This window comes from Python bivittatus, unplaced genomic scaffold (genome assembly GCF_059951505.1).
Source record: "Python bivittatus isolate LINGU-HERP-01145 unplaced genomic scaffold, Pbiv_v1 ctg000340_np1212, whole genome shotgun sequence".
Lineage (NCBI taxonomy): Eukaryota > Metazoa > Chordata > Lepidosauria > Squamata > Pythonidae > Python > Python bivittatus.
This window is the reverse complement of record NW_028277056.1, coordinates 24557886-24570994: the sequence shown is the minus strand read 5'-3', so window position 1 is coordinate 24570994 and position 13109 is coordinate 24557886. Positions and strand designations below refer to the sequence as shown.

General features: G+C 37.3%; 1 protein-coding gene across 3 annotated transcripts in view; it reads right to left on the bottom strand.

Moving 5' to 3' along the window:
* The window catches only part of NBEA (neurobeachin), a 441196-nt gene that overhangs the window by 387848 nt on the left and 40239 nt on the right, over positions 1–13109 (bottom strand). For all 3 annotated transcript variants that reach the window (XM_088140729.1, XM_088140730.1, XM_088140731.1), the window contains exons 5-8: positions 12515–12636; positions 4508–4634; positions 2021–2140; positions 340–486 (exon numbers count right to left, since the gene is read on the bottom strand). In XM_088140729.1, the coding sequence (XP_087996855.1) occupies positions 340–486; positions 2021–2140; positions 4508–4634; positions 12515–12636 (516 nt within the window). The remainder of the gene's footprint in view (positions 1–339; positions 487–2020; positions 2141–4507; positions 4635–12514; positions 12637–13109) is intronic.

The following is a 13109-nucleotide window of genomic DNA, read 5'->3' as shown; positions in this document are numbered from 1 at the left end:
AGAGAATTTGCTGACTTGTTACATTATTTGACAATGGAAGACAAATTTCTACTGTTACGTATTCACAATGTTTTTGGAAATGAATGTATTATAGAGCCTAATACAATGCAATCTTAAAAACAATCAATATTCTATTCATTTTTTTTATTACGGACATCTGTTAGATTTGCTTTGGTACAATGGTTAGATACGTGTGGATATATATCTGAAAGCATATTCTATAAAATAACAATTATAATTTAAAGACTATTTAAAAGGTGCCCAAATAACATCAGGGTAGCTCATTATAATTTAATGCAATGGGTTTTTTTCTGAACTGGAATTGTAATAAAACTTTACTTTATATCCAGGTCCTAACTGATGTACAGCAAATATCTGCGCTGGGTTAAGAGCTTCGGTGAATACATAGACTGCCCCCAGTTGACCACAGAAGACTCTATTTGCATCAGCAGTTTCAGATGATCCCAAAAAACATTTGTCATAGCTCTATATAAAAAGAGGGACCAAAGGAGAAAGATTTAGGACATTAGACAATAAAAAACACATAAATGCATGGAAAAAAAGATGCAAGCTATTTCAATTACTTAAGAAGTTTTTAAAAATTTGCAGATAACTACTGAATGAATATGAAACATTAAGGAGAAATACAAACATCCACATTCATAGTTTATATTCAGAAAGAAAGTTACACAAATAAAGCCAATCTATTAGGAGATTCTTTGGTAATATAACTAAAATGATCAATCTGTTGGTATATTAAAAGATGAAAATGTTCATAGTATACTACTTGCACATAATCTAATCTGAAACTATGATAAAGCTATGATCTCTTATTGTTTGACATCACAGGCAGTCCTCGACTTATGACCACAATAGGGACTAGAAAATTCATCATTAAGTGGTGTGGTCATTAAGCAAGGCATCATATGACCACACCCAATTTTATGACTTTTTTGCAGCGGTCGTTAAGCAAATCACCCTGGTCATTAAATGAATCACACAGTTCCCCACTGATTTTGCTTGTTGGAAGCCAGCTGGGAAGGTCGCAAATGGCGATTATATGACCCTGGGATGCTGCAACCATCGTAAACACATGCCAGTTGCCAAGCACCCAAATTTTGATCATATGACCATGGGGATGTTACAATGGTCGTAAGTGCAAGGACTGGTCATAAGTCACTTTTTTCAGCACCGTTGTAACTTCAAATGGTCACTAAATGAATGGTCATAAGTCAAGGACTACCTATATTAAGAAACAAAGAAGAGTGGGGAATAAACACTGTAGGGGACTAGCAAAAGGCAAGATGTACACTTCAATTTGAATCTGATTCACTGCTGTCAAAATATATATTATTTGGGAGATTTATGGCTCAGTCTTTCCAGATCTTTATTTTCCTTAGACAGTCAAAGCCCCTTCCTCCAAATTATATAGGAGCAATTTGTTCCACTGTAATAAAAGTAAAATTGTGTTTTTAAACAACAGCATAGATTGGGAATATGGTGCTCAAGGAAGTGTTTCCTTCCTGAGTGCTGTTGCTCTTACAAAAATAGGAATCCTCCATGACAGCTTAAAAAATAAAATAAAATATCACAGGACTCCAATAACTTATAATTTGGCTTAGAAAAGAGATGGCCCACTAACAGATCTGTTCCCAGTTGTTTTTAAAGAGAGTTCTCTGGACTTGGGGACTATCATTGTCCGTTATTTCCTTCTCAGCAGTTTCTGGAAAGGACATATATTTATTAATCTTTAAAAATGTGGCTCTTGGATAACTTGGTGGTATATCTGTTTGATGAATATTAGCTTGTTTGGGCCATGGGATGTATTTTCCCTGATACATAATATCCTTTTTAATTTTGTTTGCTTTTTTAGGTACTATAGTTTTTTAATGCATACCATCCAGAGTCAGTTTTCTGTTGGGGTGGCCTTATAAATCAAAATGTTAAATAAGTAAACGATAAATAAATACTATCATTTTCTGCATATATTAAGAACTACAAGAATTTTTTAAAAACATACATCATTTGTGTTCACATGCCAAGCCATGTCACCATAGGATACTAGCTGACCATTAACATAACAGCGAATTTCACTATTTCTCCAGCGATTGTAGATGTGTACAATGCTGATCATGTACCACTAAAAAGAAAAGCAAAATATATAATAATTTATATGCAGCATTACATTTTAATTATCATTACTTTCCAACAATTATGGTATTTTAAAATATAATACAGTAGAATAGTGCTTTCCTTAAAATTCAAAATTAATAACTCAAGTTTTATGAAAATTTTATTGAAAAATATATTTTAAACATCAAACAATCCATAATGCAGTTTAAACTGAAAATTCAAAGCATCAGTTTCCAAATTATAAGTCTATCAAACAACCTCCATGAGAAACAGTAATCAGTTTAGTGAAAAGTTCCAATAAACAGTATGTCTATAGCTTGCATCTTCTAATTTAATGAAAAATAGACTGGCCATAGGCATGCTTAGGTATCTCTTTCAGTCATAGCATTGTAACAGTTACTCTCCATTACCTAAACTAGGAACTTGTACCCTACCTTATCCAGGATTCCCTTACTTGAACCTAATATATAATAACAAGTTGACAGCTGACAGCTGAAAATGCAAAACATTTGCAAGCTCTAATAATAAAAGTTAAGAAAAAGTGAAAAAAATGTGACTAAAATTAAATATGAAGACTAAATTAATGATAACAGGTACAACAGCCAGCCTTAGAATTGGCAGTGAAATATCAAAAAGATAGATAGCTTCTGTCTTTTAAAATCAACCGTCAATGGTAAAGGAGTAAGCAATCAACAAATACACTGCACACTAGCATTTGGTGCAGAAGCCATGAAGACCTTGAAAAAAATATTCAAATACTGTGGAGTCTCTATACCTACAAAGATGAGAATCATGCAAGTCATGGTATTCCCTGTGACACCCTATTAAAGTGAAAGTTGAACTTTGAAGGAACAGGACAGGAAGAGTATTGACGCTTCTGAACTTTGGTATGGGAGAAGACTCCTGAGAATACCGTGGACAGCCAAGACAACAAACAAATGGATCACCAAACAAATCAACCCAGAGTTCTCACACAAGGCACAAATGACCAGGCTCAAAATATCTTACTTCAAACACATTACACGAATACCTAGCTCTCTGGAAAAGGCTCTAATGCTGGGAAAAGTAGAAGGAAAGAGAAGAAGTGGATGACCAGCAGCAAGGTGGCTGTAGTCAATTACAGTGGTGATGAGTGCACCACTGGAAGACCTGAAAAACCAGGTTAGGAATAGATTGTCATGGAGAAAATCTATCTATGTGGTTGTACATAGTAAGACCAGCTATAGTGTGAATAGTGGATGTACATTTATTATTTGGTATAAAAATGTTATTTGTATAAAAACTCTATACTGCAAGCAATTTAGTGATATTCTGTTGCCAAAAAAACCCTCCCAGTTCCATTTGTTTAGTGAGAAAATCTATAAAAACTCTATACTGCAAGCAATTGCCAAAAAAACCCCCTCCCAGTTCCAAAGAAATTTAAAGTTTTCTTAAATTCTTAAAGGAATTTCCTTAAAGTCCATTCTTGTGCAAAAAATAAAATTAAATGTAAATCTCAAACTGAAAGGATTCTGGAATGTACATAAAAGGCAAACGTGTTTTCGGACTTTTTTTCCTGTTTATATAAACTACTTATCCATTCCCAGCAAGTAAAACACTTAATTAGTAGGAGGCCCCATAGAAGCTCCCTAGGACAAATTATACTCATACCATTCCAGCACAAAGGCACTGAGGCATTAAGAGGAATTAAAAGAAAAAAAGAAACATAGGAAAAAATGGAAGCATCACTGAATAGCAAAGACAAACATATACAGAGATACTAAATACTTTTTATGAATTTTAGTAAGGCAGATCATTTGACTTCAAAAGGGCACTAGTATCTATATTAAAGTAGAAAATCTAGGATTATGTTTAAAAGTTTCCCAGTAATGTTGACAGTTAAGAAAAGAGCACACTGCTGAATCTGAAACTATTTTGAAGGTGTCCAGAAATAAAATTTTGTAAGCAATTCTTTCAAGATAGTGTTGCAGGATTTTGTAAAAGCATTCAGTGTAAACTGGGCAATCTGATCTCTATGTGACTGCAAAAGATAGAGTCAACTATCAAAGAATTTATAAAAGCTATTTAAATCTAAATGAGAAAAAACTGACACTTTGTTTTGCCTGTTGTACAAGTTAAAGCATCTTCTTAATTTTTTTTTCTCTGAAAACTTATAAAACTATCAGCACATAGGAACTTTGTTCAGCCACATATATTTGTTCTGACAATTCATCTTTTGCATGCATTTATTATGGCGATTTCAGAATTGTCCAAAAAGTTAAGAATAAAACTAATAATTTGACCTCTATGACTTTAATCATAATTATATGATAGGCTGACAGCATCAGTATCTGATAATTCTTTACAATTACTTATATAAGCATTTTGTGCTTACCTTGCGAGGCTGAAAATCATACTTCACACAGTGTTGAAAACCTTTGCCTTTTGACTTCAATGATGTGACTATTAAACAGTTACCAACAAAATGTGCAGAATAGCCAACACCTTTGCTGGTGCGAAAACTGAAAAATTATAAAAATATATTTTTAAAAAGCTTTCCAAGAAAATAAACTTTTTAGAAAAATAATGTTATACATTTATTTTAAATTAATCTTAATCAATAGAGTTCCTCCACAGAATTAGGAAAAATATTTCAAATAGGTGAGAATAAGACCAAGTTGTTTTAATTATTTTCATATTAATGTCTAAATACTGAATTCTTTAATAATGAAAAATGCTCTGTAACATTTTGCCACTCTGCATAATGTAAATTCACTTTTTTTCCAAAATGTTTATGTAGCCCCTAAATTTTGATGAACATTCAGAAGCATTTTGTTATGATTATCTGTTCTGACCTATATCAATACTTGCTCCTTTTACATGTCACAAACCGAAACTTTGTTGTTGTTGTTCAGTCGTTAAGTCGTGTCCGACTCTTCGTGACCCCATGAACCATATTGCGCCAGGCCTTCCTGTTCTTCACTGCCTCCCTGAATTTGCCCAGTTTCATGTTCATTGCTTCAATGATGCTATCTAACCATCTCATCCTCTGCCATCCTCTTCTCCTTTTGCCTTCAATCTTTCCCAGCATCAGGGTCTTTTCCAAAGAGTCCTCTCTTCGCCTTAGGTGACCAGAGTATCTGAGCTTGAGCTTCATTATCAATCCTTCCAATGAGCAATCAGGGTTGATTTCTTTTAAGACTGACTGGTTTGATCTCCTAGCACTCCAGGGGACTCTTTAAGAGTCTTCTCCAGCACCACAGTTCAAAGGCATCAATTCTTCGGTGCTCAGCCTTCTTTATGGTCCAGCTCTCACAGCCATACATTACTACTGGAAAAACCATAGCTTTGACTATGTGGATCTTTGTCAGCAAGGTAATGTCTCTGCTTTTTAATATGCTGTCTAGGTTTGCCATAGTTTTCCTCCCAAGGAACAAGCGTCTTTTAATTTCATGGCTGCAGTCTCCGTCTGCGGTGATCTTGGAGCCCAAATAAATGAAGTCTGTTACTGCTTCCATTTCTACCCCTTCTATTTGCCAGGAATTGATGGGTCCAGATGCCATGATCTCAGTTTTTTTAATGTTGAGTTTCAAGCCAGCTTTCGCACTCTCCTCTTTCACCCTCATCAAGAGGCTCTTTAGTTCTTCTTCACTTTCTGCCATTAGGGTGGTATCATCTGCATATCTGAGGTTGTTGATGTTTCTCCCTGCAATCTTAATTCCGCCTTGAGATTCTTCCAGCCTGGCATTTCTCATGATGTACTCTGCGTATAGGTTAAATAAGCAGGGTGACAGTATACAGCCTTGTCGTACTCCTTTCCCTATTTTGAATCAATCGGTTGTGCCATGACCGGTTCTAACTGTTGCTTCTTGGCCCACATACAGATTTCTCAGGAGACAGGTAAGATGGTCTGGTACCCCCATCTCTTTAAGAATTTGCCATAGTTTGCTGTGATCCACACAATCGAAGGCTTTTGTATAGTCAATGAAGCAGAAGTAGATGTTTTTCTGGAACTCTCGTGCTTTCTCCATGATCCAGTGAATGTTGGCAATTTGATCTCTAATTCCTCTGCTTGACATTGTCCATGGGGTTTTCTTGGCAAGGATACTGGAGTGGGTTGCCATTTCCTTCTCCAGTGGACCACATTTGGTCAGAACTCTCTGTCATGACCTGTCCGTCTTGGGTGGCCCTGCATGGTATAGCTCATGGCTTCACTGAGTTACACAAGCCCCTTCGCCACGACAAGGCAGAGATCCATGAAGGGGAAACTGAAACTAAGTTTTAACAATTTGACTATTGCTATATGCACTACAGTACACAGAAGAAGAAATATCTGAACTCTTATCAAACTTCTTGGAACATTCTTCCAGTTTGTGTTTTTTTTTAAAGAATACTCAGATTCTTCCCGAGAGAGAATTTGTTACTGCTTCTTTTCTTAAATCACCATATATGTTTTGCAGTATTTCAAATGCTACAAATAAATGTTATCTTCATTATGATTTTTAACACTGTTTTTGTTAATATACAAAGATAAATGAAGAAAAATAAACAAAAAACAAAACAAAGCACCTTATAATACTGTACATATTTGAAAGGCAAAGTTTTTAAATATGCCATTTAAACTTGACCATGCAGAATATTAATCCATTACATTGATGAAAGTAAATACATATACAGGTAGTACTCACTTAACAACTCAGATTTAATTATTTTAAAATACTATAAATCACAAGACAAAGTTTTAAAGTAATAGGCAATTCTATATAACTACCCTTCTGTTTTTTTCTCTGACACTTTTGTGGGTCACAAATTCAGATTGTAAAAGGAACCTCCAGAAGTTTAGGTTTACAGGTTCCCATTGGATCAGCAATTACACATAGCTGACCTGTGGAATGGTCTCTCTATCTTTAGTAAGCCGAATATCTCTCAAAGTTAAATGACAAGGGGGGACTTCGATGGGGGCTGTTTATCATACAAGGTAAAAGGGAAGATAGAGCATATTTCAGGCTATACATGAGAATTTTCCAGAACTCATGTCAGAAATTAATCACTTGTCAATTATTCCTAGGCAGTAAAAAATCAATTATATAATTAAGAATTGTTATTTTATTTTTCGATGTGCTCAGAGTCTTGCCTAATATCTTTCCCAATAAATTTTCCATTAACCACATTCTGTAATACAGAATAATTTTCTCTCTCTGTATATATGTTTGTGTGTGCGCACATACATACACACACATACATTTTTCTATACATTTTCTACATATTCTATTTACATATACACACAAAAAAGGGTAAGATAAAAAAATCTAATAATAATAATTCTCCATTTTGGGTGAACTTATTTTCTTTTGTTTATACTTACTCTGTGAAATCAATCTTCTTTCTCTAAGCCCAACACCTTTCGCTATTTATTTATTGTTCTGTGCTTTCTAATAAAGTCAGCACTATTTTAAAGATGTATTTTTGGTGCCAAAAGTTTTGGGGACTGCCTTGTCGTGGCGAAGGGGCTTGCGTAACTCAGTGAAGCCATGAGCTATACCGTGCAGGGCCACCCAAGACGGACAGGTCATGACAGAGAGTTCTGACAAAATGTGGTCCACTGGAGAAGGAAATGGCAACCCACTCCAGTATCCTTGCCAAGAAAACCCCATGGACAATGTTAAAAGGCTAAAAGATATGACGCCGGAAGATGAGCCCCTCAGGTCGGAAGGTGTCCAATATGCTACTGGGGAAGAGCGGAGGGCATTTCCAAGTAGCTCCAGAAAGAGTGAAGCGGCTGGGCCAAAGCCGAAAGGACGTTCAGCTGTGGATGTATCTGGAAGCGAAAAGAAGGTCCGATGCTGTAAAGAACAATATTGTATAGGTACCTGGAATGTAAGATCTATGAACCAAGGCAAGCTGGATGTGGTCAAACATGAGATGACAAGATTGAACGTCGACATCTTGGGAATCAGCGAACTGAAATGGACGGGAATGGGTGAATTTAATTCGGGTGACCATTATATCTACTACTGTGGGCAAGAAACCCTTAGAAGAAATGGAGTTGCACTCATAGTGAATAAGAGAGTGGGAAAGGCAGTAATGGGGTACAACCTCAAAAACGACAGAATGATCTCAGTGCGTATCCAAGGCAAACCATTCAATATCACAGTCATCCAAGTCTATGCCCCAACCACTGATGCTGAAGAAGCTGAAGTTGACCGCTTCTATGAAGACCTACAACACCTTCTAGAACTAGCACCAAAAAAGATGTCCTTTTCATCATAGGGGATTGGAATGCTAAAGTAGGAAGTCAAGGAGTAATCGGAATAACAGGCAAATTTGGCCTTGGAGTACAAAATGAAGCAGGGCAAAGGCTAATAGAGTTCTGTCAAGAGAACAAGCTAGTCATAGCAAACACTCTTTTCCAACAACACAAGAGACGACTCTATACATGGACATCACCAGATGGTCAATACCGAAACCAGATTGATTATATACTTTGCAGCCAAAGATGGAGAAGCTCTATACAGACAGCAAAAACAAGACCAGGAGCTGACTGTGGCTCAGATCATGAGCTTCTTACTGCAAAATTTAGGCTTAAATTGAAGAATGTAGGGAAAACCACTAGACCACTCAGGTATGACTTAGATCACATTCCTTGTGAGTACACAGTGAAGGTGATGAATAGATTTAGAGGATTAGATTTGGTAGACAGAGTGCCTGAAGAACTATGGACGGAGGTCCGTAACATTGTACAGGAGGCAGCAACTAAAACCATCCCAAAGAAAAAGAAATGCAAGAAAGCAAAATGGCTGTCTGATGAGGCTTTACAAATAGCTGTGGAAAGAAGGAATGCGAAAAGCAAGGGTGAAAGGGAAAGATATAAGCAACTGAATGCAGATTTCCAGAGAATAGCCAGGAGAGATAAGAAGGCCTTCTTAAATGAACAATGCAAAGAAATTGAGGAAAACAATAGAATGGGGAAGACTAGAGATCTCTTCAAGAAAATTGGAGATATGAAAGGAACGTTTAGTGCAAAGATGGGCATGATAAAGGACAAAAAAGGCAGGGACCTAACAGAGGCAGAAGAGATTAAGAAGAGGTGGCAAGAATACACAGAAGAACTATACAAGAAAGATCTTAATGTCCCTGATGTCCACGCTGGTGTGATCACTGACCTTGAGCCAGACATCCTAGAGAGTGAAGTCAAGTGGGCCTTAGGAAGCATTGCTAACAACAAAGCTAGTGGAGATGACAGGATTCCAGCTGAGTTATTTAAAATACTAAAAGATGATGGTGTTAAAGTGCTGCACTCAATATGCCAGCAAGTTTGGAAAACGCAACAGTGGCCACGGGATTGGAAAAGGTCAGTTTACGTTCCAATTCCAAAGAAGGGCAACGCCAAAGAATGCTCAAACTATCGCACAATTGCACTCATTTCACATGCTAGCAAGGTTATGCTCAAAATCCTACAAGCTAGGCTTCAGCAATATATGAACCGAGAACTACCGGATGTACAAGCTGGGTTTCGAAGAGGCAGAGGAACTAGAGATCAAATCGCCAACATTCGCTGGATCATGGAGAAAGCACGAGAGTTCCAGAAAAATATCTACTTCTGCTTCATTGACTATGCAAAAGCCTTTGATTGTGTGGATCACAACAAACTGTGGCAAATTCTTAAAGAGATGGGAATACCAGACCACCTTACCTGTCTCCTGAGAAATCTGTATGCGGGCCAAGAAGCAACAGTTAGAACCGGTCATGGAACAACCGATTGGTTCAAAATAGGGAAAGGTGTACGACAAGGCTGTATACTGTCACCCTGCTTATTTAACCTATATGCAGAGTACATCATGAGAAATGCCAGGCTGGAAGAATCACAAGCCGGAATTAAGATTGCAGGGAGAATCATCAACAACCTCAGATATGCGGACGATACCACCCTAATGGCAGAAAGTGAAGAAGAACTAAAGAGCCTCTTGATGAGGGTGAAAGAGGAGAGTGCAAAAGCTGGCTTGAAACTCAACATTAAAAAAACTAAGATCATGGCATCTGGACCCATCAATTCCTGGCAGATAGAAGGGGTAGAAATGGAAGCAGTAACAGACTTCATTTATTTGGGCTCCAAGATCACCGCAGACGGAGACTGCAGCCATGAAATTAAAAGACGCTTGCTCCTTGGGAGGAAAGCTATGGCAAGCCTAGATAGCATATTAAAAAGCAGAGACGTCACCTTGCCGACAAAGATCCGCATAGTCAAAGCTATGGTTTTTCCAGTAGTAATGTATGGCTGTGAGAGCTGGACCATAAAAAAGGCCGAGCGCCGAAGAATTGATGCCTTTGAACTGTGGTGCTGGAGAAGACTCTTAAGAGTTCCCTGGACTGCTAGGAGGTCAAACCAGTCAATCTTAAAGGAAATCAACCCTGATTGCTCATTGGAAGGATCGATAATGAAGCTCAAGCTCAGATATTTTGGCCACCTAATGCGAAGAGAGATCTCTTTGGAGAAGACCCTGATGCTGGGAAAGATTGAAGGCAAAAGGAGAAGAGGACGGCAGAGGATGAGATGGTTAGATAGCATCACTGAAGCAATGAGCATGAAACTGAGCAAACTCAGGGAGGCAGTGAAGGACAGGAAGGCCTGGCGCAGTATGGTTCATGGGGTCACGAAGAGTCGGACACGACTTAACGACTAAACAACAACAAATCTGTTAACACGCTACAGAGGGCTTAGGATTCTGCAGATTGACTATCAATTCCTGGGCTATAACTATCATTCCGCCCCCCCTTTTTTTTAATTAGCAGAAAGATGAAGACGCTTCCCTTCTTTTAGCCTATCAGGTGGGTGGGGAGAAAGGATGTGACAGAAATGAGTATCAGTGAAAGCAATGATTTTCCTACTGAATTCACACAAGGCTCACCCGATTGGTGTGGCATATCCACTATGTGAAAACTATACAGGACATAAATTGTCTTTACACAAGTCTAATCTATTTAAGAACACAGTGCCAGTCATGCAATGCAGGGCTACCATATCTATCATTTTTTTCCCATTTTCCCATTCCTAAACCCTATGCCAAAGATGTTTAGGTTACCAAAAGAAAACTAGAGCAATTTATTGTTTGTTAATTTCAGACATTTGGAAATTCTAAGTAAAGCCGAAGTGCAAAATGACTCTACATCTCACATTTTTATTATAATAATAATAGTGACTCCAGCTTAATTAGATTAATTTTTATAAATGGAGGTAGATATAAAATTATGTACAGAGTAAATCCAGCCTGTTTGAGTTGGCCATCTCAGCCCTATGTAATACAGTACATTTCCAAGCCCTACAGATTTTAATGATGGATATGGAAAAAATATATATTTATTTATGCAATTTCTGTAGCTGCCTATCTCAATCCAGGTGGAAATGATCAAATCCAAACTGCATTTATTCAAAAGCACAATCTTGTGTTTATTCAAATGAAATTCCCACTATGCTTAGTACCACTGATTCCTAGGAAATGTACATAGGAGCACAGCATCAGTTTATTAATATATTATATAGGAATCCTATATGCTATCTTGGAATAAGGTTACTTTTTTAATAGTTTGGTTTATGTTAGCCTTTCCTCCATAAACACACAGCATTCTGTCCTCCAATTCTTCCTATAACAGCAACCCTGTGAGGTAGGTTGGACTGGGTGATAGTGAGCAGACATGAAGAAGACTATTGTTCTATTTCAAAGTAGCAGACACAGTTGCCAAGGAGCAGAAGCAGATAACAGCAGACAAGTGGTAAATCAAAGACTTAGCAAAGTAAAGTACTGTTTGCAGTCCGAGAAGCAATTGCCAAAAGTCACAAAGCCCAATCAGGTAGTCGGCCAGTCCAGAAATCAGGAATTCAAGAAGAGGATCCACACAAGACACAAGCTAGGTTTTCAAACAGTTGTTTTCCAACAGAGAGTAAAGGCAAAGCAAGCTACATAAATCTCTTCACCAGCAGCTGGCTGCAATTATTCAGGCCTCACCCTTTGCCTTGCAAGGAGTCTCCTTGATTGACGCTGCTCTGCTCACCTCTGAGTGTGTCTGTATCTGGGGCTTGGGGTGTGCCTTGTCATCTGACTGCTCCAGCTGATTAGGAGATGCCTGTGGCTGATTAGCCTCAGATGACTTAATTATTCCTGAGGCTGACATTCCACAGACTCAGCTGAAGTAACATCCTCAGAGTCAAATTCAGAGTGAGACTGAATTGTAGCTCATGATAACTATGGTATAAAGATTTTCTCTTTTCTTAGGATATTTCCATCTGGTTACAAGAAGATCTGAAAAGTCCTATGTCCTATAGATAATTTTCTTTACTGAAAGAAGTAAGCAAGCAATTATTTAATTAAAATATAGAACAAGGCTAAAATATCACAATCATACTTACCAATAAAGGTATGGTTTATCCTTATCTACATTAATATTATTCAATGGATCCATGCGAAACCAAGTGTTAAGCGTAAACCCATTTTGATAAGGCCACTTGGCAATAGGAGGCAATGCAATTGCCTATGGAAAAAATAAAAGCAAAGTTAGCTATTGGCTTATAATACTAAAGAAGTTTTGCAAAAAAAAATAAGTAATTTGCAATCTCAGTACAGTTTTACACACTATTCCATATCACCCCATCATAATTCACATAAGGAGACTAGAATTTGGAAGACAGATGAGAATACAAAATCTCTCTGAGCTTGTTTTTTTCTGCCCACTTTCCATTTCTTTCTTTAGGGTAGATAATGCACCTCCCTCAGTGTTGAATGGGATGAAAAATGCAGCAGAATCCACCTAGTAACTATTTTACCAAGATTTACCAAGTTATTACCTAGTAACTATTTTACCAAAATTGATTTACCATCTTAAATCAATTCCTTTCTCAGACATTAAAGCTCCAAATGTATTCAAACTAATTCTATGTAAGTAAAAGTATTAAACACGGTATTTCCACTTGGCTTCTAGAAGTACATTTATACAGCAGAAGTGGA